Source organism: Manis javanica, chromosome 4 (genome assembly GCF_040802235.1).
Source record: "Manis javanica isolate MJ-LG chromosome 4, MJ_LKY, whole genome shotgun sequence".
Lineage (NCBI taxonomy): Eukaryota > Metazoa > Chordata > Mammalia > Pholidota > Manidae > Manis > Manis javanica.
The window spans coordinates 165,518,631-165,546,612 of record NC_133159.1 but is presented as its reverse complement, the minus strand read 5'-3'; the positions used below and the strand labels follow the sequence as shown (position 1 = coordinate 165,546,612).

Below are 27,982 nucleotides of genomic sequence, written 5' to 3'. Positions count from 1 at the left end.
AACTTTGTGTCATATTGCTAGCCTGAGTGACAGATTTTTGTTTTTGAAGAAGTGGAGCCATGCAAAGATTAAAACATACTTGAGTGATGGTTATATAGCCTTTAATTAAGCCCAGGCAATATAAGCATTCAGGGTGCGCCCTATGCTAGGCATTACAAATGTTCTTTTTGCCCCAAGTACAGACGTGGATCTTGGACTGTAAACAGATGAAGTGGCTTTCAAAAGATTTTTAAATTACTTAAAAAGGAAACAATCCTATGATAATCTCAAATATGACAATCAAGTAACAATCATCCAGGTGATACTGTGTTTTCATCTGGTAAGAGTCAGATGCCTTCTAGAATTTTAGCAATATAGGAACTCAAGGTACCAACAAGCAGTGTATTGAAGATTTGTCTTCAGGAAAATGATTTCCCACACATTAAACTGATTATTTCATGAATGCTTTTGAATTACATATATATTTCAAACAGCTGAATTTGTTGGTAACATTGAGCAATATTGCTAGGGAGAGAAAGTCTTGGTTTTATGATAGAGGAAAGTTAAAGCAGTTATTGATAGTTAAGAGTATTGGGGAACATGAATTTGGAGAGTAGGAGTTTAACTTTTGGTTTCATCACTTACAAGCTGTGATTTGGCCAAGGCATTTAACCTCTTTAAGTTTCATGCTTGGTATTTTTTTAAAATCAAGGTGATTTTGAGAGTCAAATGACACCTGAGAAAATGTTTTGACATGTAAAATATTTTATTAGCAGATAAAACATACAATATTTGGGATGAAAAATGATGGCAGGTGCCATACTATCTTGAACTCAGCAAAGTGTCAGGTTCAGGATTGCAAAGAATTTAGATTTCATGGAGATACTGACCTTTCCCTCAAGAGGCTGACTGACTTTTGACTTGTCCAAGGTCACAAAGCTGGTTAGTGGCTGCCAGAATCTAGTTCTCCTGATTCAAGTCATCTGGTCTTCCTACTACCTATCATTCATCATTCATCAAAACTTTGTTACGGAGGATAAATTAAGTGCAACACGTGTTAGGTGCTGTGGGTGATTCTGATTCATTAGACAGAGGGCCTTCCCTCAAGGATGAGTGGGATGATAAAGCTTAATTTACAGGTGTAGTCAGAGATTGGGATAATAGGTATCAATAAACTATCATGTGACTTGGTGTGGGTCAGTGGAGACCTGATGGAAAAGGTGACAATTCAGCAGTGCTCCAGAGGGCAGAATTTGTACATGAAGTCATAGAGTTTAAAGTAGGCAAGGCAGTCTAGGTCAGCAAAGGCACTGTTATCAGGAGTCAGTAAATCCTGGGGAGGTTTCATCGTTTCATAACAAGGGCTGTCTCTCACCTTTTGACTCACACTCTTTTACTGTTTCCTCCAGAATGCTTGTCTTGGGTACATGCAACTTCCTCGGAGACTTTCCCAGCCTCCCTCCAGGGCGAGTGAAAGACAGCCTCCGGTTTCCATGGTTCCCTGTCTACCCAGTTTCTCCGGGCACTTAAGGCACATCTCTATTTCACGTTCGTCCTCCCACGCCCATTCCCACGTTTCTTATCTTGAGAGAACGGGGCTAAGAGCATCAGGGTGTCTTTAGCCTGAGCACAACGACAAGTGCGTAGTTGCCTGACAATTTGGGGAAGAGGAAGGGAAAACCCGGCACACCATCTCTTCTTCCTTTCTTCTGGCAATTGCTGCCTACTCGTCCTTCCAGATTCAGCTTGAGCGCCCGGTTCTCCACACACCGGTAGCTCTTTCTACCGCCGTCTAGGTTCTACACACACTAGGCACCGGACAAAAAGGTGGTGTCTGATTCATCCCTGTGGCCCCGGGATGGCATTGTAGTAAGCGCTCAGTAAAGTCCACGGAATGAATGGAAACATCTCGACTTTAGGTGGCGCAGGGGCGTCCTCGGCACCAACTCTGCCTCTCCCTGTGTAGGAAGGACCCCAGCAGCGGGAGCTGCAGCCAAAAACCTGAAGGCGGACCCGAGGGCACGAACCCCTCGAACCCCACCTCCGCCGGAGCCAATTCAAGCCCTCCGATCAGCCCACCAGGTGGCAGGGCCCCCCGAGCGCAGTCCCACCCTACACCATCACGCAACATCGCCCTAGCGCCTCACCTGGCGTCCCCGATCTGGCAACGGCGTCCGCGATTGACCAAACGGCGATTTGCGCCTTCTCGGCATATGAGCGGTGGGCGCCCTCACTGGCCGCCGGCGGCGGCGGGCGAGGCCTGCGCGCAGGGCGGGGCGGGCCCTCCTCCTTTAGCCCCGCCCCCTGGTCCCTCGCCTGGGCGGAGCCTTTGGGCCGCGGGGCGCGCGGGGTGGGTGACAGGCCTCCGGAGCTCAGCTGGTTACTCTGGTTACTAGCGCGGCGGCGCCGGAGCTTGGGATGTTGGCGAACAGGCCATCGGGAGTCGCCGCCCTCTAAGGGAAGTTGTCTGGAGATCGCCGTTCACCTGCGGGGAAACGGAATCGCGGACTGGAAGGTTCGGGGGCTGGTGTATCGGAGGCCGATGTGGGGAGATTTTCAGCAGGGGTTGCCCCTCCCTGCGCCGGAGCCGCAGTGGTGAAGCCGAGGCCATCTTTGGTGGGAGACGGCAGCCCAGAATTTCCACCTGGGCCGCGTAGCCTGGCCGCCCGAAGGGGGGCGAGTCGTACTCCGCGCTTGCCAGCCCGGCCCGGGCATCGCGGTCTCAGGAGGCGAGGCCACCTTTCTCGCAGCGCCAAGATTTCTTTGATTTTTTTTTTTTACCCCTCACCGTCTTCTGAAAGGGCACCTGCTGCTGGTTAGAGAGAAAGGTTTTTCAGCACTAGGAGCCAACATCAAAATTAAAAACAGCACCTGCAATAACCCCCAGGAAAAACCCATCCAGGAAACAAGAGAAAAGGAAATAAATGGATTGGCTGAAAGAGGAGAGCCCGGTCGGGTGCTGTTGGAGTAGGCGATTTTTAAATACTGCTTTCTAAGTCCTGGACAACTTTCCTGTCTTCAGATACTTTTGTAGTAATAACTTTATATGATTTTGTAAATAGCTCTGATTTGAACTGCAATCCTGGTTTTTTTTTACGGTATTTACTGGAGTTTGGCCGGTTTCTTGTGCTCCTTTTGGTAGCATTTCGGGGAAAACCTGTCATCACCCAAACCCTACAAGGAAAAAAAGGATCCCAACACGGACCCAGAGTCACCCAAGTAGCCTTGGAACCATGTGCACTTTTCTTGGCATTGCTACTTTCACCTATTTTTATAAGAAATGCGGAGACTTCGTCTCCTTGGCCAACAAGGAGCTCCTGCTGTGCGTGCTGGTGTTCCTCTCGCTGGGCCTGGTGCTCTCGTACCTTTGTCGCTACGGAAACGGGATCTCCCTCGGGCGCCAGCGGAGCGGGTCCCAGTTTGCCGTCTTCTCGGATATTATGTCAGCCTTGCCCTTCATTGGCTTCTTCTGGGCCAAATCCCCTCCTGGATCAGAAAATAAAGAGCAGCTTGAGTCCAGGCGGGTAGGTTGAATTCAAAGTGGTCAAACAAATGAGTATCTTATTTTAAATTAGGATTGGGGTCACTCTCCTTAAGGGGAAAAGGCAATAATTTAGATACAGTGATACGAATTCTCAGTTTTTCTTTTTAAGTCTTTGACTGTTTGTGGCTGCATCCTTGACACCGTTAGGGATGATTGAAAACATTTGTTTCATTTGGTTGGGCCAACCTAAATGAAATTGATTATGAATATTGATTTGATTTTGAAAGGTGAAAGGAAATGTTAGAATTTCATTTTGAAGGAGGACAGAATCACTTTCTGTGATGTAAAAACAAATGTTTTAGGGTAAAAATTGTGTTTGTACCTGAGAAGAAACCTGCAGGTAAAGTTTGCTGCTTGTAAGAAGTGATTGTTGGGGGAAGTGACAGAACAGTTGGAAGAGCTGGCACAGTAAAAATGCTCAGCACTTTAGTCTTGGACAAAACACCCTCCTCTCCCCACATTAACGGAGCTTTGAGTAAATCAGTGTGGTAATATCCTAAATCAAGTGAATAATTGGAGTAAATCGGTGTAGTAATATACTAAATCAAGTGAGTAATTGGCTACTGTCCAGAGTTCAGTCATGTTCCTAAATCAAAGGCTGTTTTTCACGTGATGTTTAGTATGAGAATCCCTGGGAAGACAGCAGCGAAGGGGACAGTGGTAAAGGATGAGGGAGATCTTTGAGGCCAGAATATATAAGGCCTGTTGGCCATGGATGTTTGGATTTTCCACAAGAGCACTGGGGGGATTTTTAAGCATGGGAGTAACAATATTTGATTTTTAGTTTTTAAAAGCATTCTGGTTACTGTTTGGAGAGTGGATTGTAGGAGTACAAGAATGGAAGCAGGGATATCAGGTCAGAGAGCCCAAATAGTGGGCCAGGTGGGGATAATGATGATCTGGAGTTGGGGTGAGTGGCCTGCAAGTAATTTGCTCTTAGGGTTCTGTGTCTACATTACTTACACAAATGAGCAAGGCTTACAGAACAGAGGACTTGGTCTAGAATTTTTGCTCCATCACTTCTGGCTGTCAGACCTTTGGAAGACCTTAGTTTCTGTAAGAATCAGTTTTTACCTTTTCTGTTAGATGGGGGTGGCATAGCCTGCTGTTAGGGAATTAAATGATTTAATGTTTGGAAAATGCCTGGTTCATAACTGTCTAATAAATAGCAGCTATTAATACTAGTCTAAAGGTAGTACACATCTGTTAGGCACATTTGAGTAGTGCTGAATTCCGTGACACATGATGGGTGTGGGTTGGAGGAATGGAAAAGGAAGGGGAGGGAATCTTTAATTCTCAATTTGAATACTTTGGTATTGTCTGAGATAACTTGGGAATTGGATCACCAGTAGTCAGTAATGGGTTTCACTTTGTGAATGCCTCAGACTTTATGCTCATTTTCTAAACACCAGAGTTGGTAGGCTGTGTATTGAGTACTGAGTTCCCACTAGTGCTTCCCATTCTGACCTTCCAAGTGTGTATGTGTGTGTGTGTGTGTGTGTGTCTGTGTGTGTGTGTGTGTTTAACAGGGAAATTTTAGGAAGAAAAACTATTAAAAAATAGCTAAGAGGAGAAAAGGGCCTTATTTTGCTCTGTGAACAGTAATTTAAGGATAATCAGCTCTGGTCATTAAGAAATAGTGATGGGAAGAGTCAACTCTATTATCTTCTCTTTAAAGGACAAAAAGGTGATTTCTCCAAGAGAAATTATTAAAAATGGAGTGGACAATGCCCCAGTCCATTATAGAGATAAAGGAAGACTGGATGGATATTAAAATCACAGAGAATTAAAATTCTAAAAGGTTTTGGGTTTTATCTTTTAGAAGGTTAAGTCTTTTATTTAAATGGTTTCAGCTTTTTGCCTTGGGACTTATTAAAACCCTTTGAAAATGGCATTTGATCTTATTTTAATCGTTAAGGTCAGAGAACTCAAGAAAGACGGTTTCTTGGAATTCTGTATCTGAAATACATTCCCACTTGTGAATCCATATACCAAGAAAAAAATACTTATTACAATATTGAATTATTCATTGAAAAGAAAAACCCACTCTCGCTGTTACTCTCAATGGGCATAAATCTCTCAAAACAGGCCTTTTTCATGAAAAAGTCATCTTATGATCAAGTAAAGTTTTTACTGTCAGCCCAGCAAGGAATAGGTTTAATATTTATTTATACATTGGAGGACCAGATGTTAGATCAGGCCCTCTTTAGAGTATCAGAAGAAAAGGAAAGGGTAAATTAAATATATTCTTATATGTTAAGGAAATAAAATTGTGATCAGGTTGAATTCCAAAGGATAAATAGTCATTTTACTCCTTTGGAATTTTGTTGTGTTAAATAATTCCCAATTAGTAGATTAGTAGCCAGGATTTGACAGTCTTTTCATTATATAAAAGTGATTTTAGGTTAAGATAGATGTTCAGATGAAAACCTCGAAGGAGAAAATTAAGATGAATAGTGGAAGTACCTAAAAGGTGCTGAATAGTTTGCAACGTGAAGTCGTATCAGAAGTTGTACATGGCTTGCATTTTGTAGATCTTCGGTATGTATTTGAAGAATTGAATAATTAATTGTGGAATTTTCCCTATAATAGTCCTGGAAGCCCCTTAAAAGTATTTTTTATATTTGGCCTGGTGTGGATTTCTAAATACGTCTGTAGAACAGCATTTTCTAAATATATTGAGAAAACAGAATATATTATTATATATAATTATATAGTCTATATGTTATGTATTACATATTATTAGTAATACATTATTATATAAAATATTAAACTTACTCTTATTGGGATAATATTATACATTTTTCTTTAGCCAGTATTTTATATCATTGGTTTTTATATATGACCTGTATTTAAAGATTTCATAGTTCGTTTGATTTGCTGTTGTTTAAGGTAAAGCTTTTGCTCAAGATGCAAAAGTCCAGTGTGTCTATATAGTAGTAGTATGATTTAAGGATAACACATATGGATACGTAATTCACTTTTTCTTTTTTTTAACCAGCGCAAAAAAGGAGCCGGTATTTCAGAAACAGCCTTGATAGGAGCAGCAGCCTCTGCATCAACACCTTCTCAAAATGATCCAGAAGTTATCATTGTGGGATCTGGTGTCCTTGGCTCTGCTTTGGCAGCAGTCCTTTCCAGAGATGGAAGAAAGGTGTCAGTAATTGAGAGAGATTTAAAAGAGCCTGACAGGATAGTTGGAGAATTTCTGCAGCCAGGTGGTTATCCCGTCCTTAAAGACCTTGGACTTGAAGGTAGGTTCATATTGATCTTTAGGAGTTATGACTGCAAACAAGCACTCTGCACTGTACTCTATCCTGCGATGGTAAAAATGTATTCTGTTTTCTTTATAAAAGTTACTGTACTCGTTTACCAACAAATTTCCATGAAAATGAGAGCAAAGGAGAAAAAAAGCATTTAGTAGTATGAGAAGACATGAAGTAGACTTAGTGAGATACAATGAAGTGGCTGAAAAATTGTAATAATCAAAATGAAGGACTGGAAAAATAGAATGAGGGCATAAACTTTAGGGAAAGGTGAAGGGGACTATCATGTGTAGACTGCATATTATTATGTGCCTGTTGTAGAATCTTTTAAGCATCATTCATCCATTAAGCCAATGCTTTTTAAGCCCTTAACTATTTATTTAGGGTATACTTATTCACTGTCCACTTTGTGAGGTGCTGTACTGAATACCAGATTTATACTGGGGAACAAAACAGATCAACTATACTCTTGAGGATCAGAGTACAAGATATGTCTAGGCTATGAACTGAGAAAGAGCTTGCTTGGCATATGTGGTAGGTGGAATGCTGGAGTAATTATGAGCATTGATGCTGAAACTAGATTGCCTGTTTTGAATACCAGCTCAGGTGCTTAAAAAGCTGTATGACCTTGGCTAAGTTTTGAAACTCTTGTGTATTGGTTCCCTCATCTGTAAAATGGCCATACTAAGAGTCCTTGCCTCATAGGTTGTTAATGAGAATTAAATGAATTCCTATATGCAAAGCATTCAGAACAGTGCCTGGTATGTAGTAGGCACTGTGTAAATATTTGCTATTTTATTCAAGGAACCAACAAGGACACCAGTGTAGGTAGAAAGTACTGAGTGATGGGTTACAGAGAGTGGCTTGAGATTAAGGTTGGAGAGGTAAGCAGATACCGCTTTGTACAGTTTTGTAGGTAGAGTAGGAGGTGATGTGATCTGGATTATGCCTCTATAAAGTGGCTTAAACTTTTGACAGCTACTTACAGTAACAAACACATCGACCATCCTCAGTACATACGTGTAATATTTAAATTGGAATGAAATTTGTCTTATTTTACTTTATAAATACTTGTCATTTTACCCAAGTATACAATTCACAGGTTGAAACTCATTTCACAATTTATCACTGATCATACCCTGCAGTTTGTAGAATGCTATTTTGAAAGAATACATGGATATGATGTGGTGAGTAGACTAAGATTGCGGCAGTGGGAGTAGCAAGAATCAAAGCAAGGAGTCTAGTGGGGACTCATTGCTAAGTTCAAACAATAGATAATGGTGGTTTGGACTAGCAAGGTAGCAGAGGATATAAAGAGAAGTGGACTGATTCACAATAAAATTAAGAGGCAGAAATGGCAAGAGTCACTGAAGAATTGGTGTGAGATAGAAGGAAGAGGGAGGTATTAGAAATGATTCCTAGGTTCTGGTTTGAACAACCAGTAGGTAATGGTACCATTTGCTGACAGGAAGATGACCTGTTGAGGAACAGGTGTTGGAGGAAATTTGGAGGACATTGAGATCAAGTGAACATGTTAAATATATGAATCTGGAGTGCAGAGGAGAGGTTTGAGCTGGAGTTAGAAATTTCAGAGATGTCAGCATACTTGTAGCACTTAAAAGCCACAGCAATGATTAAAACCATTTAAGGAGATCATGTAGGGAGAAAAGAGAAAACAGAATAAACCAATCCAGGCTGACTTTTGAAGAAGACAGTGTACAAGCGACTTTGAAGTAGCTGGCAGAATGGCAGAAGAAAGCCACAGGGTTTGGTGTCACTTAATCCAAGAGAGGAGAATGTTTCTAGTAGGAGGAGTGGGTATGTATCAATAAAGGAAAGGACAGATGTGTCCTGGTTTGCTATTCAAAGTCAGGTAAGATGAGTATAGAAAAACAGCCATTGGATTTGGCAACTTGGAATTTGCTTGTGACATTGAGATGTGGTGGAGTTGTGGAGACAAAATCAGACTGATGTGAGTGGGAGATTAAAAAATTGGAGAATAGAAAACTACTCTCGAGGAGTTTTTCACTAATAAAAAACAGAAATAGGGCAGTAGTGAGATGTGGATGTGAAGGCAAAGGAGGTGCATCTTGATACCACAGGATGTTTGGTGACGTTGAAAGTAGTGAGGCAGAACGCGATAATGCAAGAGAGGGAGGTGACTAAAGAACTGACATTCATTCATTCATTCAACAAATATCTATTAGGCATTGATCATATTATAGATACTGTTCTTGATGCTGAGGCTACAGTGGTGAACAAAACAGAAAATGATCCCAGCCATCAGAAAGTACACATTCTAGTGGGTAGTTTGGAGGCTGGTGATAAAAGGTAAAAATAAAATTAAGAATATATGTTAATGGTTATAAGGACTTTGGAAAAAAGGGAGATAGGGAGCTATGTGATTTTAAATAATGTGGTTGGGGAAGGGAAAGCCTCTTTGAGAGATGATATTTGAGTAAAGAATGGAAGGAGGTAAGAGAGTTGCCCTTGATATATGGGGCAAGAAAAAATATCAAGGGAAAAGCCTGGGGGAGGAGCAAGCCCGGCCTCTTAAAAGAGTGAGGAGAGAGAGTGGTGTTGACTGGAGTGAGAATAGTTAGAGAAAAGGTCAGGTCGATTATCGGGGCTGGATTCTAAAAGGTCTTTGTAACGTACTGTATGGATTTGGCTTTGACTCCACATGGAAGCCTTTGGAGAATTTTAAGAAGAATTATTCAATGTCACATTTTAGAAGGATGATTAACAATATTCCAAGTATTCTTGTTATTGTGTAGAAAAAAGAATAGATCATAAAGTGGCAAGGTCAGAAGCAAGGAGACTTGTTAGGAGGTTATTGCAGAATCAATGAGAGTTGCTAGACTGGAACAGGGTCATAGCAGTAGAGGTGTGGGAAGTGAGTACATTCTGGAAATGTATTTTAAAGGAAGAGTCAGCAGGACTTACTGATGTCAATGTTTGGTATGAGAGAGAGGTGTCCTAGAATTTAAATGAGACTAGAAGACATTACCATTCCAGGAATGAACCCTGGGGAACTCTACTATCTGGAGATCAGTGAGGTGAGCAGGAACTAGAAAAGGGGACCGAGAAGGAGCAGTCGGTGAGGAGGAAAAGCAAAAGACTACTGGGTAAGGACCCATGTGGAGAGAGTGCCTTATGAAGAAGGGAGATTCCATCTCTGTCCTTATGGGTTTCCAAACCACCAGTTTACAAGAGATTTCCTGAGGCCAGGGTGACACACTGCTGAGAAGGATCGTTACCTTTCTAGTTGACCATGAGGCAACCAGAAATGCTCTCCAACTATATTCTTTAGAGATCTGGCCTCAGGAGACAACTCCAAGGTTATGGCACAAGCCTCAATGGATTGTTATATGTAGTTCATCAAGTGTCAGAGAACCTATGAAGTATTTTAGCTAGTCCACATACCATAAATCCTTTAGTATCAAGTCCTTTTAATCTTCCTTATGCTATTAATTTCCCCTCAGGTGTGAGATATGGAATATAGAAACACTTTGAATAGTTACTTTTTGGAGCATGGACTTTTTATATAATATGGACCTTATCCCTCATGGAGTGTGGGTTTTTATTAAGTGAACTGATTGTCCTTTGGCTTAAGATTAATATCTAGAACTCTTAAAATGAATATTATAATTTAAATGCTTTATCTTTATGTATCGAAGTCTCAGTAATTAATGGGGGACCTCCTCCTCACCTCATTTTCTATAGGATCATCTTGACTTTACTTGGTCTTTTTGCTTTTCTGTATATAATTTATAATTAGGTTCTCAATTTCCATGAAACTAAAAAACTCTGTCAAGATTATGACTCAAAAAATACTGAATCTATAGCTCAATTTTGAAAAATTGATTTGAAGTTCTTATTCATGAATGTGGTATACCCTGCATTCAGTTAGGTCTTTATTTAAAGTTTCATAAATCCTCCATATCTTTTCTTATATTTATTCCTTGACTCTGGTTTATATTTGGGCTTTCATAAATGATACATATTTTAATATGCACTATATACTCAGTTTGAGCACAAAGTTATGTTTGGATTTCTTATGGGTCATGTCCTGGGTAGATGGCTTAATTCCATGTCATGTCTCAGGTCATTGAATTGAGTTTTGTGATCTTTATTTTATTGACAAGAAATTTATATATGGTGTGAAATTCCAATGTCCCTTGCATATGAGACCCTTACTTGCTTTCCAGGAGTGCCCTTTACAACTCTAGCTTTCTTGGCTTGTAGTTCTGATACCCTTATGCTGTTGCCTTTAAAACTTGCTTACTGGTTTGACTTTGAAGTTGCTCTTCATGTTTTGCATATATGGTTTTTTGTTTTTGCTTTTTCGCTTGCTTTTTAATGGAAAGCAGTTCTGTACTTTTTAATGTGGAAGAGTGTTTTCCATGTTACTTTATCTGATATATTAACCAGTAAGTAGTCAAATATCACAATTATGGAGCCCTATGATTAATGGCTAGTGATAACTGTAGTTAATGTCACTGGCTTCTAAATTATTAATATCTATTATTCTTGAAGCATGAATTTCATTGAAGTTTAAGGTTCTGTCTTTCTGCCTGTTTAAGTGTCCAAAGTCTGTCGTATTTGATTCCATCAATAAAGTTGAGATAGAGACATGTCCCAGAAATCTTAAATTAGACCTTATTTATGTACTTAAGATAGTTTACCCAAGGCAAAATTTTATTATGCTGCTATCCTTTTTACATTTTCTGGTGTGTTCTAAATTGGTCAGTTTTAGCATATAAAGTACATCTGTAATACAGTTACGGGTTGAGAAAAACAAGCTATCTTAGTAGTTGGACAAAACATTATAGAAATACTAGATGGGCTTCAAGCATATAGTATTTTTTTTACAAACTTTACTAACATCTGAGTAAAGACTGGCAATTTACTGAGATCCAAATGGAAGATATTGCTAATTGGCAACTTTTTAGGATATTTGTGTACTTTTCCAGAAGCATTAAGATTTCAAAATACATTAATGTCCAGTCTTCCAAACGGTCTCATAGCTTGATGAAGACAGAGACTCATTTTCAATGCCTCCTTGTCCTCTTGGTGCCTAGTAGAATTCTGGGCACGTTAATGAAATCGGTATTTTTGAACTGAATAGTTTTGCAGATGACGTACAAGGTACTGATCCCCAGGATGTACATGGCTACATAATTCATGATCATGAAAGCAAGTCAGAGGTTCAAATTCCTTACCCTCTATCGGAAAACAATCAAGTGCAGAGCGGAAGAGCTTTCCATCGTGGAGGATTGATCATGAGTCTTCGGAAAGCAGCCATGGCAGAGCCCAAGTAAGACTCCAGCTTCAAAGATGTAATGTTAAAGAACACATTTAACCTTGGCCTTTGTTAACACACTATTATAAATTTTTGTGAGTGTTTGGGTATAGGCTGGAATATAGATATTATGTTAACCATAAGTTAGAAGAATGTTAGATCTTCAGTGCCTTTGTTAAGAATATCATAAAGAAGACTATAAAAATTATCCATGATCCTTCTCACTAGAAGTAACTAGTATGAATATTTGGTGGATAAAGTCCGGTTGTATTTTCCAATCTGGGTATGAATCTGTGTGGGTATGTAAAACTGTCTGCATGTATTTTATTTTTTAATGAATTGAGATAAAAATCTGTTACTTTAAAAAATTCTTGATGCCCGCCCCTCGCCGCCACCGCCCCGTTCTCCAGGCCCCGCCGCCCGCGCCCGCCCCCCCCCCCCCCCCCCCCCCCCCCCGGCCGCCGCGCCTCGGGGAGGGGGCGGGGAGGCGACGCGGGTCGGGGGGTGGCCGGAGGGCCGCGCAACGCGGGGCGTCGTGGCGGGGTCCCCCTTCCCGGAGAGCGAGCGGGAGCGCGGCCCGAGGAGCGTCCGCCTGCGCCTCACCTCGCGGCTCCGCATGAGGGGCGCTCGGACATCTGGCTTCCTGTGCGACGCCACCTGACGCGCGCCCGCCAGGCCCTGGCTGCAGCGCGACGCGCGGCGTGGGCAGCGCCGGCCGGACCCGCTCACGCCGCCCAAGCTCGCCGGGCCCACGGAGACCCCGGGGAGGGGGAGGGTAGGGGAGGGGGAGGGGCCCGGAGGGGGCCCGCCCCGCCCCGCCCCGCCGCTGCAGCCCGCGCCGCCGCCGCCCGTCCACCACGCAGTTCCTGGGCTCCTCCCTGGCGTGTTCCCTGCTCGCCGCTGCGCTGCTGCCGGGTCCGCGCGAGCCGCCCGCCGCCTTCGAGCCGGGACCCGGCCTCCCGGACGCGGGCGAGGCCAAGATTAAAGAGGACTGCTGCTCTTTAAACGTAGGAATAAATATGTGAGAATGAAACATGAAGAAAGAATTGGAACGTGATAAAAATACTGAAGAAAGCAAGCAGAAGGTTATGTTCAACTAGGAGAGAATTTAAAAAAGTGCACATTTACGTCTAATGTGGAAAACTGTTGTAAGAGGATGTTGTCATCTTTCCAAGCCTACTGAATTGACGAAAGACTCAGAGGAACTTTCCATTTAAATAGCCGGCAGTGGGGAGAACAGATAGCCTCACAGTTCCTGGCAGATGCACCCCAGAACACACTGCACAGGGAATGCTGTTGAGAGAGTGGCCCAGAGATCTGAGTCATAGGCAATACCTGTCCAGCGATGAAGAACTCAGAAATCAGGGTCTATAGGAGGTAGACCTAGGAATTTATATTTTTATCAAAAGGAAGTAGATATATATTTTATAACAAAAACTTCTAAAACACTGGAAAAGTAACATTTTTTAAAGCTAGCATAGACTATGGTCACTAACAATGAAAATATTAATCATTACTATTATAAGGTTATATATATTGCTACTATCTTATGTACACACCCACATGCATACTGTTGTGATAAGCTTATGCTTGTTAAGTACTCCTCTCCTCATCAACAACATTATTATGTATTACCAAATACTGGGTTAGAGATGCTGACATCTCTCCCGCTGAATACCGTATTTGATCCTAAGGCCTTGAAGAAACAGGCCTTATCTTACTGAACTCTGTACCTGCAGGCCCATTACATTTGGACGCTAAGTAGTAAAGGGAATGGAAGTTACTTTTCATTTAGAAAATGATCTTGCTTTTTTATAAGGAAATGTTAGCCATGGAGGGCTTTAGGCTTTCTAAGAAAATAGGATTCTTTCTCTTTAAAATGTGTACATGCTGCCCTCGATTCTCTGGATGCTCTGAGCACTCTGTATTTTAGCTCAAAAGCTCACTCATCACAGATTCCATTCACCATAAATTAGGTATGTTTATAAACTAGAGGCTGGCATTATGCAATTTAGTCCACTAAAATACTTATAGAACCAGTGACTTTATGACCAGAGATAATGAATTCATAGGAATGAATATCCAGGGTTAATCACTGTCAAACATTTTCAACATAAAGTGATTTTTCTTTCTTATGATGGAATTTTTTCTACATTCAGATTTTATTAGTGCCCTAACCCTGAACAGTTTTGAGTAGGTAATGACTTTGAGAATGGAAAACTAAACTTGTAAAATAGAGTAACAAAGGTTTCTTGAAACTGGCTATTTTTTTCTTTCTGGATGTCAACATTTTTGAAAATCAAAATTTTGCTAAGTGACTTAAGTACACGTAGACATTTGGAATCATCAGAACCAGTATTAGTTGCACATTTGCATTGCTGTGGCATAATGAAGAATTTATAAAGGTGACATTTACTTAGGTTGCAGAGTAAATATTTTAAAATCACTGAATAACATATTATTAAATGCGCATACATATTTGTTCAAATTAATGAAAGAATAGAAAGAGAAATACAAAATAACATTCCATTACTGTTGGAAAGATCTTACAAGGATTCTCAACCCAGGAGCACTATATTATTTTTAATATATATTTATTTTTATATATTATTAATATACTATATCATTGTAACATTGCTTTACATATTTATATATATATAATATAGAATTCATAATGACTATGTAATTCTGCATGCTCAATCTGTTCTAGTCTATTGTCATCCATAGTCTTTCAATCACTTACCCTTATTTCATGATTCTATTGTGTAACTTTTCATTGGATATCATTTTTTTGCTAATTAAGCAGGGCATATCAAATACCTACCTACAGACACACTATTACAGATTTTGTCTCAGAAAAAAAAAGTATTCTTTTAATCATTACATTTGTAACATGTCTTCAATTTTAGGAAATTAGAAAATACTACACATAATTCTAAAATTCATTAATGATGTTTTTGCTTTTTGTCATTCTAGACCTTTTTCTGTGGACATGTGTTCACAAAGCATGTGTGTCCAGTTTACAAGAGCAAACTGGAGATAAGAATTAAGGAGTTTATGATTCCTCATTTAAATTATTCAAATGTGCTCTTATAGAATTGATTTCTATTTACCTTTTAGTACAAAGTTTATCGAGGGCATTGTGCTGCAGTTATTAGAAGAAGATGATGCTGTGGTGGGAGTTCAGTACAAAGGTAAAGAAACTGGAGACGTCAGGGTGCGATATATCAAATGATAGCTCTTCCTAAGAGGTTCTTTTCCTTCTTATTCTTCTACTCCTTTAAAAAAGTAGGCTCAGCAATTTCTCATTTCTCAGATGGATTGAGTTCCCTCCAAGCCCTCTGCAATAAGATGGATTTTAGATCGCAACACATTGCTATACAAATAACTTCATAAGCAAACCCCACTATATTAACAGTATTAAAACCGGACATGAGAAATATACCCTAGCAGAGAAGCAGAGGGGAACTGGAAGGTGGAAAAGGAAGGATTCACTATAAAAGAAAGTATTAGGATAAAATACGCAATTATTTAAAGGAGAAAGGTACAAGTAAGAGATTCTCTGGGGAAATACTAGAATTAAATAGTTTCCAGTACAGTTTACCCTTGAACAAAATGGGCTTTAACTGCCCAATATGTTTTTGTATCATTTGTATTGTATATTTAATTTTGTACATAGTCCATATATACAAAATTCTCTTAGCCCTAGCCACTGATTGAAAGCACTGTATGAGGCTTGAAAATTCTAGAATAAAAATATCTGGCTTGTACTTGAAATTTGTAATGATATTCAGTTTTTCAAGGTCTATGCTTGCTTAGTAGTTGTTTATTAAAGTGTAGCTTAATCCCAGATGGTTTGAATGGTAGAGCTTTGAAGGATGGTGATCCTTAGGGATTCAGATGACGCACCTCTGAAGATTGGTCATGCATTAACTTAAGCCCATAAAATAGTTTCTTCAAAGCATTATCTTCAAATAGCCTCTATAATGTTGTCTGATTATATATTTAAATTTCTTCATGCACATTTTGAAGGAACAGTCCTTTTCCTCTGTATTTCTAACCACTTAGCTGAATATGCTTTATGTTTGCTGTAGGAACTGCACGCTCCATTGACTGTTGTTGCAGATGGACTTTTTTCCAAGTTCAGGAAAAGCCTGACCTCCAATAAAGTTTCTGTTTTATCTCATTTTGTTGGCTTTCTTATGAAGGTACTGTACGAATGTAATTATAGAAAAATAAAGGCAACTTGAAATTTGAAAATTGTTAAAATATTTTATTTCTTCCCTAGAATGCACCACAATTTAAGGCACATCATGCTGAACTTATTTTAGCTAACCCAAGCCCAGTTCTCATCTACCAGATTTCATCTAATGAAACTCGAGTACTTGTTGACATTCGAGGAGAAATGCCAAGGAATTTAAGAGAATACATGGTCGAAAAAATTTACCCACAATTACCTGGTAAGAAAAGATTTCATTTCCCATTGTAATCTACAGCCTGAAAGCAAATTTCACAAAAGGTTCTCCATCTCCAGTTTTCACTAAAGCTGTGTCTAAATTGGGCCAGAGGTAAGGATGGCGCATGAAAAAATGCATCTAGTCAGTCAGGTACTCTGAGCTGAACCATTTAGCACATAAAATTGCAAAGTTAAAAAAAAGTTTCAATCTATTCATATTAACAAAGCATAGTTTTTAGAATACTAATATTGGCATATATGGTACTTTTTAAGGTAGTCTGAAGAGCAACCTAAAGTCTTATGTTTAATTATTTTTGTGCTTAGCTTTTGTAGAAACGCTAGCTACCACTTATTGAATGTGTACTATTTAAGAAAACACAATTTCATTTAATCTACCAACCACCCTCCGAGGTAGGCATTATCATTACCCCCATTTTACACATAAGGGAACTAAGATTTGGAGAGATTACTTGGCTTCTCCAAGAACAAACTATTAGGAAGTGGCACAGCCAAGTTTGAAACCAGGTCTGCCTGGCTAATACATCCTTGCCCTCAGAACATGAAAGCTATAAGGAGTCTTTAAGATGATTTTTAGTTTTGAGTTGAATACAGAAAGGCTTCATGAGATTGCAGACACAAAAATTATATTCTGATTTTTTTTTTGAGAATGGGAAGATGCAGGTAAGAAAAGAATGTAAAAAATTATTAAGAATATTGGAAAAATTGAAGGGAAGTCCTGCTTGCTAATTATATGATTATAGTAATATAGTAATAGGAAACAATCCTTGGTATAAGTGAATTTTTTTTAAATGTTCTTTTTTCAAGTTTTTTTTAACTAAGCAAAAGCACTCTTTTATAACAGAGTATTAACAGAAATGAAGGTATAGATGGATCAATTTAGATTTTTAATAATGACATTTTCAACATTTCAATACATTTTCACTCAGTTAAGACATTTTTGAAGATTTCAGATGGAAAAATGAGTTAGGCATATTTAGGAAAAGGATAGTCAGTATCATGATATTCTTAGCATTTTTTTTCTTTTACTATAGATTGTTTTTTCCAATTCAGAGGTTAGTTGGAGCAGACTGCCCTAAGATCATGGAAGGAAAAACCATTTACAGGTTTATGTTAATATTAGATTATTGAAATTCTACTCCTTAAGGAATAGAATAATTTCAGTACTAGGCATTCTGTTCCTGTATTCCCAGATTACAATGAGAACTATATGAAAAGAAAGTTCATTTTCTATACAAGTAGAAGCACAAAACTTTAAAACTGGGAAGTATCTCAGAGATGAGCTAATCCAATCCATTCATTTTATAGATGAAGAAATTGAAGCTCAGGTAGAGCTCTCTACATCTTATCCTTCTTCTACTGTACATACTCTCCTGCTGTTTCTGAATTGGTGGTATATTTAATCTGAATATGGTGGTGACCATAAATTGTTAAATATGACACCTATCAGTTAACATTCGGAGGAGGGGCAGGTGGTTTTTCTCCTTGTCCCATTTCATCTAAATTTGCTTCACTCTTTCTCTAGTTTTTTGTTCATTCAACTGGATATATATTGATTTACATTAATTTTCTCTTAGATTCCTTTTTTTTCAGCATGAATAACTAGGTACATAGTGAACAATTTATTATTGAAATAATTAGTTTTTGATTTGTCACCAAGGATATATGTGACAACCATAACAGACATATAGCAGGTATTTGTTTATACTTGATAAGAAAATGTGATAATTTGATATTGAAATGTTAAGCCATTTATATGGTGGGGTGGGATTTCTTGCAGATCACCTGAAAGAACCATTCCTAGAAGCCACTCAGGATTCTCATTTGAGAGCTATGCCAGCAAGCTTCCTTCCTTCTTCACCAGTAAACAAACGAGGTATTCTTTTATTGGACTGATTTTATAAAGGATATTCCAAATACTCAATTTCAGTATTCCAAATGCCATATGTGATTATACTGCTGGGAATAACTTGTGGGACAGAGAATTGGTTACTGTGGATTAATATGTTACTAATAATCAAGATTAATTTTATATCTTTATTATTTAATATTGAGTGTATACAAGTCACTGTGCTAGCTATTGAGGCTACAACAGTTACATATAGTCTAGAGAACGCAGTTTTCTAGTGAAGGTAATTTCAGAACACCGTTGATAAATGCTGTAATGATAGAAGCCTGCTCTCAGAACCACTGATTCACCGTGAAGGGAGCTGCAAGGCAGGGAGGGGAGCCTGTGACCTGGGAAGGGTGGTGAGGGAAGATACTGCTCAGGGAGTGAAGCTGGAGTTGGGGCCTGAGGGACGAGTGGGAGTTCATGAGTTGCACAGTGAGATGAGGGACTTCTGAGTACGTGGGATAGTATCCACAAAGGCCAGGAGGACTGAGGAATGGTGGCACTTTCAGTGAACTCAGGTTGCCCATGGCTGGGGCAAAGGATAGGTGTCAGAGTAGAAGAAAGGTAAGATACTTACTGAAAGTTTAGTTTAATACTATAGACGATGGAAAGTCATTGAAAAGGTTTTTCTAGAAGCCATTTAAAAGTTTTATACCTCAGTAAAATTACTTTAGTGAGATATAATTCACAAATTATATAGTTTACCCATTTAAAGTGTACAGTTCATTAGTTTCCAGTATATTCACAGGTATTTACAACCATTACCACAGTCAATTTTAGAACATTTTTATCACCCCAAGAAGAAGTCCTGTACCCATGAGCAGCCTTCCTCATTTCCTTCTAACCCCCAGCCCTAGTCAACCACTAATCTGCTTTTTATCTCTATAGATTTGCCTATTCTGGACATTTTCTATAAATGAAATCATAATATATGGTCCTTTGTAAGTGGCTTTTTTGAGGTTCATCCATGTTGTAACATGTGTTAGTCCTTCATTTGCTTTCTTTTTTTTTTAAAGAAGTTGCATTATATTTAAAAATCACTGTCAGTTTACTGGGATTTAATAAAAAATACAACTCTTTTACAATAAAGAGCATTTAGATCTCACACTTGTCCTGAAAATATTTTTTCATTATTAAAAAGAAAATTATGTAAACGTTTTTCTTCTGGTATTTGTTTCAAACATTTAACAATGTTTTCTTACAGCACAAAAATAAGCAACATGCAAACTCTTAAGAACTTAAGGTTCTTTGAAAGAGAATACAGTATGTAATCACAGAAGAGTCAGAGCTCAAGTCTGAACTTAGCCAACAAAGGCAGATGACCTGAAGAGTTATTTTCATTAGGAAGTCCATTAACAGTCCATAAGTCCTGTTCTGTAAGAGGTGACAGTCTAGCTAGAAGTTTCAAACTACCAACCAAAGCAACTTCAGCTCCTGGCTGCCCAGCAACATCTTCCTTTCAGCAGAATAGAAAATATAATCCACAGTTATGGCACTTCGGAAATGACAGGAAGTCACTTCTGGAATTCCAGTATCAGGAAAATAATGGGAATAAACAGACGACAAGCTGAAATGGTGCTGTAAATTTGAAGATAATTTTTCAGTTGTCACCAAGACCTCTGCTTTGTCCAGCTGGGTTTGCATCAAATCACTGTCTGTCTTTTCTACTTTTGGTAACTGCTGTACCTCATACACACAGTTCTGTGAGATACCTAGGTTTGGGGGCCAAATTGGAATAGATAAAATTCTTTGTCCCCGTGAAGACTGTTCCTGGCCAGATACCTTTCCTATGGCAAGTCCTTCATAGTTCAATTTTCCTTCCTTTATGAAACTAGAGTGGAGAACCAGGAACAGAATTACAGTCACCACACAACAGTAGGGCAGAAGCCACCATCTTTCTGATGGGCAACACTGGAAATCTCTGCCAGCAGCACTGCCAACTGCGTCAGCTTAATATCACCTCGCCTTGGGTTATACAAGAGATGTGTGTTAGCTACACACATCACAGGAGACGCAGCACCAGGAACTTTGGGCTGCAAGAGCAACACTAATCCAACATTGTCTCTGTCCAACAGAGGAACATTAGGGCGGTAGAATTCCACTGGGTTCACTGATAAAAGAGTGAAAATTTGGAATGTTTGAAGCAAATGGCACAGCCATCAGGTTTCCTTCCCGTCCACATCTTGTATTCAGAGTGATAACCAAATGATTCCAAACTTGGCCTGATTTCTGTTCCATAATGATCTTCTTGAACTTCTTGCAAACAAAGTATATCTGCATCAAAGTGTTTAATTTCTTTCAAACTATTGGGAAACCTGAAACTCCAGTGTAATACTGGCCGCTGGCAGTGTCTATAGAGATGTGAATTGTCTTCCAGTAAATCCTGTGAAAGTATGTTATAGGACATCACGGAAAAGTCAAACTTGTTGTCACTGTCTTCTCATTTGGGGTCAACATTTTTGTCTCCTAGGATCGTCATTTTTTCTTTATTATGGTTACATATGTATTCCCAATGCCATTCTATTGCGCCTTGGTGTTTTCTTCGTTTTGACGAAGGTTCATCTCCCTCAGAGTGCATGCCGTTAGAGAGATGAATCAAAGATGTCTGGCTCAGGTTGTCAGGTCTCCAGTTCCAGTATGGAAACTGAGTTCTAGACTCAAACAGACAAGGTGGTCTCCAATTTAGTGAAAAGTGCCTACTGCTGAAGTACGGGTAAGGAGCACGAGAATAATGTCCAGGCCACCTTACACAACTAGAAATATGTCTGTTCCAGCAACACCTTTGCAGATTCTCCCACGGTGCAGTCCAGTCTCTGCCCAGACTCTTCTGGTGATGGGATAACATGGGGTATAAACAACAAACCCCGGGCGCGTGTGCAGCGCGCGGGCCCCTCGCGTCAGGCTCCCCGGGATCCACTGCGGACGGGCGGTCTCCGCGCGGACTCAGCTCCCGGAGGATGCGCGGGCCCGGGGAGGAGGCCGGGCCGGGAGGCGCAGGCTGGCTTGGAGGTCGGGTTGGCGAAGTGGCCCGGGGCTCCGAGGCCAAGCCTGGTCGAGCAGGCACGAGCCCTGCCGGCGGCCGATACGCACCCGCCAAGGCCCGGACCTCCTGCCTCCCCGGACCCAGCCCGCCCCGCCCCGGCGGAGCCCGGGCCGCCGCTCCAGCCCCCCCGGCCTTTCATTTGCTTTTATAAGCAAATAATATTCCATGTGTGGATATACTTTGTTTTGATTATCCATTCATCAGATAAACATTTGGGTTGTTTCCAATTATAGTTATGAACAATGCTGCTGTGAATATCTGTGTACAAGTTTTTGTGGACATATATTTTCATTTTTCATGGTGTGTATTTAGGAGTAGAATTTTGGGGTTATATGTTGACTCTGTTTACCTCTTTGAGGAACTGCTAAACTGTTTTCCAAAGTGGCTGCCCATTTTGCATTCCTGTTAGTAATATATGAGGGTTCTGATTTCTTTACATCTTTCACAACACATGTTATCTGTCTTTTTGCTCATAACCATCTTAGTAAGTATGAAGTGATATCTCTTTGTGGTTTTGATTTGCATTTATCTGATGGGTAATGATTTTGAACATCTTTTCATGTGTTTATTGGCCACTTGTGTAAATGTCCTTTCAGACTTTGCACATTTTTTTAACTGGACAAATTTGGAAGTTTTTATCGTTGAGTTCTAAGAGTTCCTTATATATTCAAGAAATAAGTCCCTTATTAGATATATGATGTATAAAACTTTTCTCTCATTCCATGGACTGTCTTTTCACTTCTTGATGTTTTTAACTTTCATGAGGTCTAGTTTTGATTTGTTTTTCTTGCCACTCATGCTTTTGATGCTATTATCTATAAAGGCTTTGCCTAACCCAAGGTCATAAAGATTGATTCCTATGAAGACTTCCATAGTTTTAGCTATTACATTTAGGTGTTTGATCCATTTTGGATTAAGTTTTGTGTATGGTGTGAAGAAGGGGTCCAGGGTTGTCCCAGCACCACTGGTTGAAAAGACTGTTCTTTCCCCTTTGGAGTTCCTTGGCGCTCTTGTCAAAATTCAGTTGACTATAAATGTAAGTTTCTTTCAACAACATTCCATAGTTTTCAGAGTGTTTTACATTTCTTTTGTTAAATTTACTCCCAAGTATTTCACTCCTTTTGATACTACTGTAAATGAACTTGTTTTCTTAATTTCAAGATGCTTCATTGCTAGTGTATAGACATAAAATTGATTTTCACATATGTATCTTGTATCTCAAAATCTTGCAGAACTCATTTGTTCTAACAGTTCATTGAAAAGTTTAAAACATGATAGTGTCATGGTAAGATTTTTATTTTAGAGATAATTACTCTGATATGTTGTGGAGGGTCATTTGGTTGAAAGTTCATTCAGACTAAAGCTAATAGTAAGACTATTTAATTACTCTCTATCAGTGATAATGAAAGGCCTAAACTAGGATGTGGCAATAAAAATGGAAGGTAGGGAATGGATTTGGGAAATATCTAGGACGTAGAATGCATGAAACTCCATGATTAACTGGATAATATAATAAGGGAGAGTGAAGCCTCTTAGTGGATTCCAGGTTTCAAGCTTAGATAATTTGGCCAGCTATTTGCTGCCACTGGAAAGAAAGGAAAAAGAATGTAAGTTTAGGGAAGTGTGGGGAGAAGTGGTGAGTTCACTTTTGGACATACTGGGCATGAAGTGAGCCGGTAGGCATTTGGAGGTGTCATGTGGAGGGAGCACCATTAAAAACCTGAGTGGGGAGCTTCAAAGAGAGGTCTGAATGGGAGCTGTCAATATGCTGTAGTTACTGAACTTAAACAGATTGTAATTTGCTGCATAAAAACAAGCATAATGAACTCTCAGTCATGTCAATAAACCATATGCAAAGGGGAATGAAGCCAATGCCAAAACAATATTAACAACCTGCTGTGGGAACATATCCCAGTTGGAGGGATGAGGACTGTTCCATGGAGAAGGAGGAATAAAAGCTAGTTATAATTTATGGTTTTTTAGTGAAGGTATTCAAGTAATATGTAAAAAATTGAATTAAATTTAGAAGCTACTTTTTTGTAAATTAATACATATTAACATATTCCGTAGTTATGTAGTATATTGTGACATTACAGAACAAAATTATCCATAATTTTACCACCTCAGCACTGTTATTATTGTTGTCTTAATTTCTCTCACAGACAAAATTATTAAGTGCTTTTTAAAATCTAAGTCCTAGGTCTAACCAGTCTGACAACAGACTGGGAATCTCAGTGTCAGGCAGCTCAGTCAGGAGGTGCACCTTGAGTCAAACTGGGAGCTTCCTTCTTCTGCTTTGACTCAAGGGTAAGATTTCGGATAAGATTCAGTCCAGGTTTACATTCTCCTAAATTAACTTCTGATGGGTTTGGAATAGCTGCCTATTGTTTTTTTTTTCAGTTTGAAGTATAACCTTTGAAGTGAAATGTTAGAGATCTTTTGATTTGCTTTTTTCTTTCGAAGACTTGCTTTTTATGCCTGGCTGCCTATAGGTACTTTTTTTGTCACGAAAGGCCTTATAAACAAACATTTTGACTTTGACTTCCCCTTTGATTCATGTGTGAGTTTCATAAGGGTGGGAAACATGCTCTTGTTCTCACTGTATTCCCACTGTCTGGCGCATGGTAGGTACACAGGAACTATTAACTGAGCCAACCCTTGGAAATTTTGCCTCAGCAAACTTATCATTTGTTCCTTTGTGTTTTCACACTCTAATTGTCTAGCTCTCATTCGTAACATTTGTAAATTAGTAGAGCAGCTTCTGCCTTAAGGGATGCACTCAGATGGTGCCATGACCCAGACATTCTCTTTACAGGGGTTCTTCTTTTGGGAGATGCCTACAACATGAGGCACCCTCTTACAGGGGTGAGATGACTGTTGTCTTTAAAGACATTAAGCTGTGGAGAAACACGCTAACTGGTATTCCTGACCTTTATAATGATGCTGCTGTTTTCCAGGTAAGATACTAAATTTACTCTTTGGCAAAAATGTCTCAAAACAGATTTCTTTCTGGACCTTCAGAGGAATGGGACTTTGCTGGAGGAAAGTACCTAGGAGTCTGATCCTTAGTAATGCTTCTTAGGCAGTCTGTTGAGGCTTACAGACCCTGACTTGCTACTGGTGAATCTCACAGATCTTCTCAATTTCTGTATTTGGGTGTTATATAACATTGGCTTGCATGGCTCGCTTTGCCCATAGTGATTGTGAATTTAGTTTCAGAGTCATAACTCATTGCTCTGGAAATGTGTGTGTGTGTGTGTGTAAATGCTGAACATAAGGCATAGGGTAAATAACAGTTTAAGGTAAACAGCAGTTTGTTCTTTTTTTCCCCTGTTACCATATAATAAGTGATCTTTTTCTTTTTTGGCCAAAAAATCATTCTATTGGACAAGAAAAATGTCTCATTCTTTTGTTGTGAATATCCTTGCTCAGGCTCTTTATGAATTATTTTCTGCTCCAGATGGTAAGTGTAGATATTTTTTAATGAACATTACTGAATTGCAAATTTTTAGCACAGGGAGGGAACTTAATTTTCAAAAGTTAGTGATTAGGTCAAATAGAAATGTTTCCTGAGTTTGCAGACTCACAAGTTCATAGTCCTTTAACTCCATCCTTGAGTAAGATTTTTAGCTTCTAATCATCATATATCCACTACTTTGTGTGGAAGGCTATTGTCTTCTCTTGGACAACCTTAATAACAATACCTCAATAATTCACTGTTATTAATTCCTCTGGTCCCAATCGGACCATACATATCCCCAAATGCATAAGGTTGTGATGGATCGATCTTTCTGGCCATGAATTGAAATATAATGCCATTGTTAATATTTCTTTCTGATACTAGTTTCAATTTCTTCTCAAAGTAGTATTTTATAAAATGAATGTGAAGCTTACATTTTATAAAATAACCATGCCCAAGAAGCAAAATGCATCCACCTTTTAGTCATTTGAATATTCTCATGCTTTTGTTTTTGTTAACATATTGTAGTGAGTTGATAATCGATCTGTGTATTAAGGAGAACATGACCTAGCAGAAGCAGTGTTAGAGATGGAGAAAAAGACAACTACAGCAGCATACAAATTAGTTAATGGTAGGCTAATGAAGCTAGACCTTTAGGTTTCCAAGAAAACATGTAACTCAAATCCCATTACTTCATATATCGACAACAAAGCTATTTCTGTGACCCAGATGAGGCCCTAGTGATCCACCCTTTGGTGATCTGATTACAAAGGATGATACTGTACAAATGCCTTCGGTAGCCTCCATAACCATCATTCTTGCTAAAAAAACAACTCATTGATTGTGATTTGCCAGTTACTCCTTCCTTGCTACTTGGAATGGAAGTTAAAACGGTTGGTTGGGGAAGTAAAAAGAATACTAAGTTTTGAGTCTTTCTAAGCTCTTCTTCCTAAGCTTTTGTAAGCTCTTGAGTGTCTTACATTATGAATTTGAATCTGCCAACAAAACAACATAAAGAAAATAATGAGAGTTAGAGGAGGGAAGAGCTTTATTGGAATAAAAGTTTGCCTAGCGCACCTCTTTCTTTCTGTTGTAAATACAAATGTAGGCATACCTGAAAAGAACATTAATGCTTAACTATTAAAAAGGTTACTGATCGATCATGCTATGTTGTGAGGGTTTAATGAATTACTTTGAAAAGCCTAAAATACTATACCAATAAAAGGCATTATTATTATTTCAGAGATACAAGCTGGGCATTTGAGTGATTGGGAATTTGGTTTCTAGAATTGTATTTTTAAACAAAAAGTTTATAAAATATTTTGTATCATTTAATGAATTTACAATATAATCAAGGAAATAGCTTTTAAACAACTTCCAGGACCTGCATGTTTGGTATAGTAATTATTTATTAATAAAAATGTATATATATTCATAGTAAAGCTACTGTCCATAATGTTGATTATGGAATTTAAAAGAATTTTTCGGTCATTAAAATTCCAGGACTAGATTTTTTAAAAATTATCTATGAAGTTTGATATATGTTACAGCTTCATTTTTTCTGACATATCATTAGCACCCTAACACAAATGTGTGAACAGTTTGACTGGGAGTAATTAAAAAATTTTTATTTTAGATTCCCTGCATCAACTAAGAAAAGCTTGTTTTTTTTAATTTCAAACTTGGTAGAGAATGTGTTACTGGTCCCATTGGGCTGCTTTCTGTGTAAGTTGCTTTGGTGACAAGGGAAAAATTGCAAATTTTCTTAGGACTGTTCAGTTTATGAATTACTGCAAATCTTTCATATACATTCTACCATTTTTATTATCCACTAGCTCAGAGAAATGAAAAAAAGGCAGTATTTCATCTTTTGTTTTACTTCTGAGAAACAGTTTTGATTAGAAGTTGGTGGTAGGTGAAGCTAAAACCCTTCATTAAAATAGAAACTTGTTTTGGGCCTGTGGGTTTAAATAAATGTTCTGATATATGGAACCCATGGATAAGAGAAATTTGTATTTAAAATTTAATTTGGTTGAAGTTTAGGGACTCAAGAAACTTGCTAATAGTTCTGACAAACAGATGTATGTAGAGTGATAATTATCGGCAAAGTCTAAAATTGAAATTCTGTGTTTCCTCATTCATCTATAATCTGAATGTCAGTACTGTGCCAGGCCATCTAGTACTGCGGACTGGATGTCAAGAGTAGTGAAAGAAAACAGCTCAAAACATAGAATTTATATAAACTATACTTAGAGGAGTTACTAGCTTCTCTGACGGAGGTATATTCTAAGTAGTGTCTTGTAAAAAACATTTTTTGTCTGTCCCTGCCATCAAATTCAGCAGGAAGACACAAGCTTGTAAAGTTCTCTAAAATGCAGACTGTGTATTTAGCTTTGTAGATGATACATAACTGGGATGTCTTTTTATGAGTAAACTTTAATTTCTGGGTCTTACTAATACATATATATTTTCTTCTATTACAGATTGTCTCCTAACCCTCTAGTTGTAATTGGACACTTCTTTGCCGTTGCAGTCCATGCCACATATTTTTGCTTTAAATCAGAACCTTGGATTACAAAACCCAGAGCCATTTTCAGTAGTGGTATTATATTGTACAAAGCATGTTCTGTAATATTTCCTCTAATTTACTCAGAAATGAAGTACTTGGTTTATTAAAGGGGAACAGTTTGTGGATGAGTATTTGGAACTCACCAAGTCCTGAGAGACTTTTGGAAAGGGTATATATAGCATAGTACTATACCACTTCTAAAGTGGAAACTCTTGGACTAAGATTGGAATTAATTTGTTTTTGAAGTTATTTGTATATAAACATGTAAATATATACTTTTATTTGCAAATTAAAATGAAGGGCAAAGGAAAATAACTGTTTAAAGGAAATGACTGTTACCATAAATTAGTGCTAACACCAAGGACCTGCAGTTTATCTTTTGAAATTCAGTAGTTGGGATGAGTCACTGTGGGTGGGTCACTTCAATAAAATGAAGAATGGACTCTCA

The 27,982-nt window shown here is 38.8% G+C and overlaps 1 protein-coding gene, 1 long non-coding RNA gene and 1 pseudogene across 3 annotated transcripts; 1 reads left to right on the top strand and 2 right to left on the bottom strand.

Annotated features, from left to right (window-relative positions):
- Positions 1 to 84: 84 nt before the first annotated feature.
- On the bottom strand, positions 85 to 13,084 carry LOC140849293 (uncharacterized). Of its 2 annotated transcripts, XR_012131033.1 has the most exons (5): positions 12,698 to 13,084; positions 12,015 to 12,121; positions 3,345 to 3,465; positions 2,127 to 2,791; positions 85 to 1,937 (listed from the first exon to the last, which is right to left on the bottom strand). It is a non-coding gene; the product is annotated as an uncharacterized lncRNA (long non-coding RNA). The 2 variants fall into 2 exon arrangements; XR_012131032.1 differs by having other exon boundaries at positions 85 to 1,966; positions 2,127 to 3,465.
- LOC140849281 (squalene monooxygenase-like) lies at positions 3,213 to 27,982 on the top strand. Its single transcript, XM_073236282.1, has 9 exons — positions 3,213 to 3,503; positions 6,525 to 6,777; positions 11,929 to 12,109; positions 15,215 to 15,288; positions 16,189 to 16,302; positions 16,383 to 16,554; positions 18,349 to 18,444; positions 24,321 to 24,462; positions 27,449 to 27,982. Exons 1-5 carry the CDS (start codon positions 3,213 to 3,215, stop codon positions 16,260 to 16,262), a joined length of 873 nt encoding a protein of 290 aa, XP_073092383.1. The 3' UTR covers positions 16,263 to 16,302; positions 16,383 to 16,554; positions 18,349 to 18,444; positions 24,321 to 24,462; positions 27,449 to 27,982.
- Positions 19,373 to 21,973, bottom strand: LOC140849269 (protein angel homolog 2 pseudogene; annotated as a pseudogene).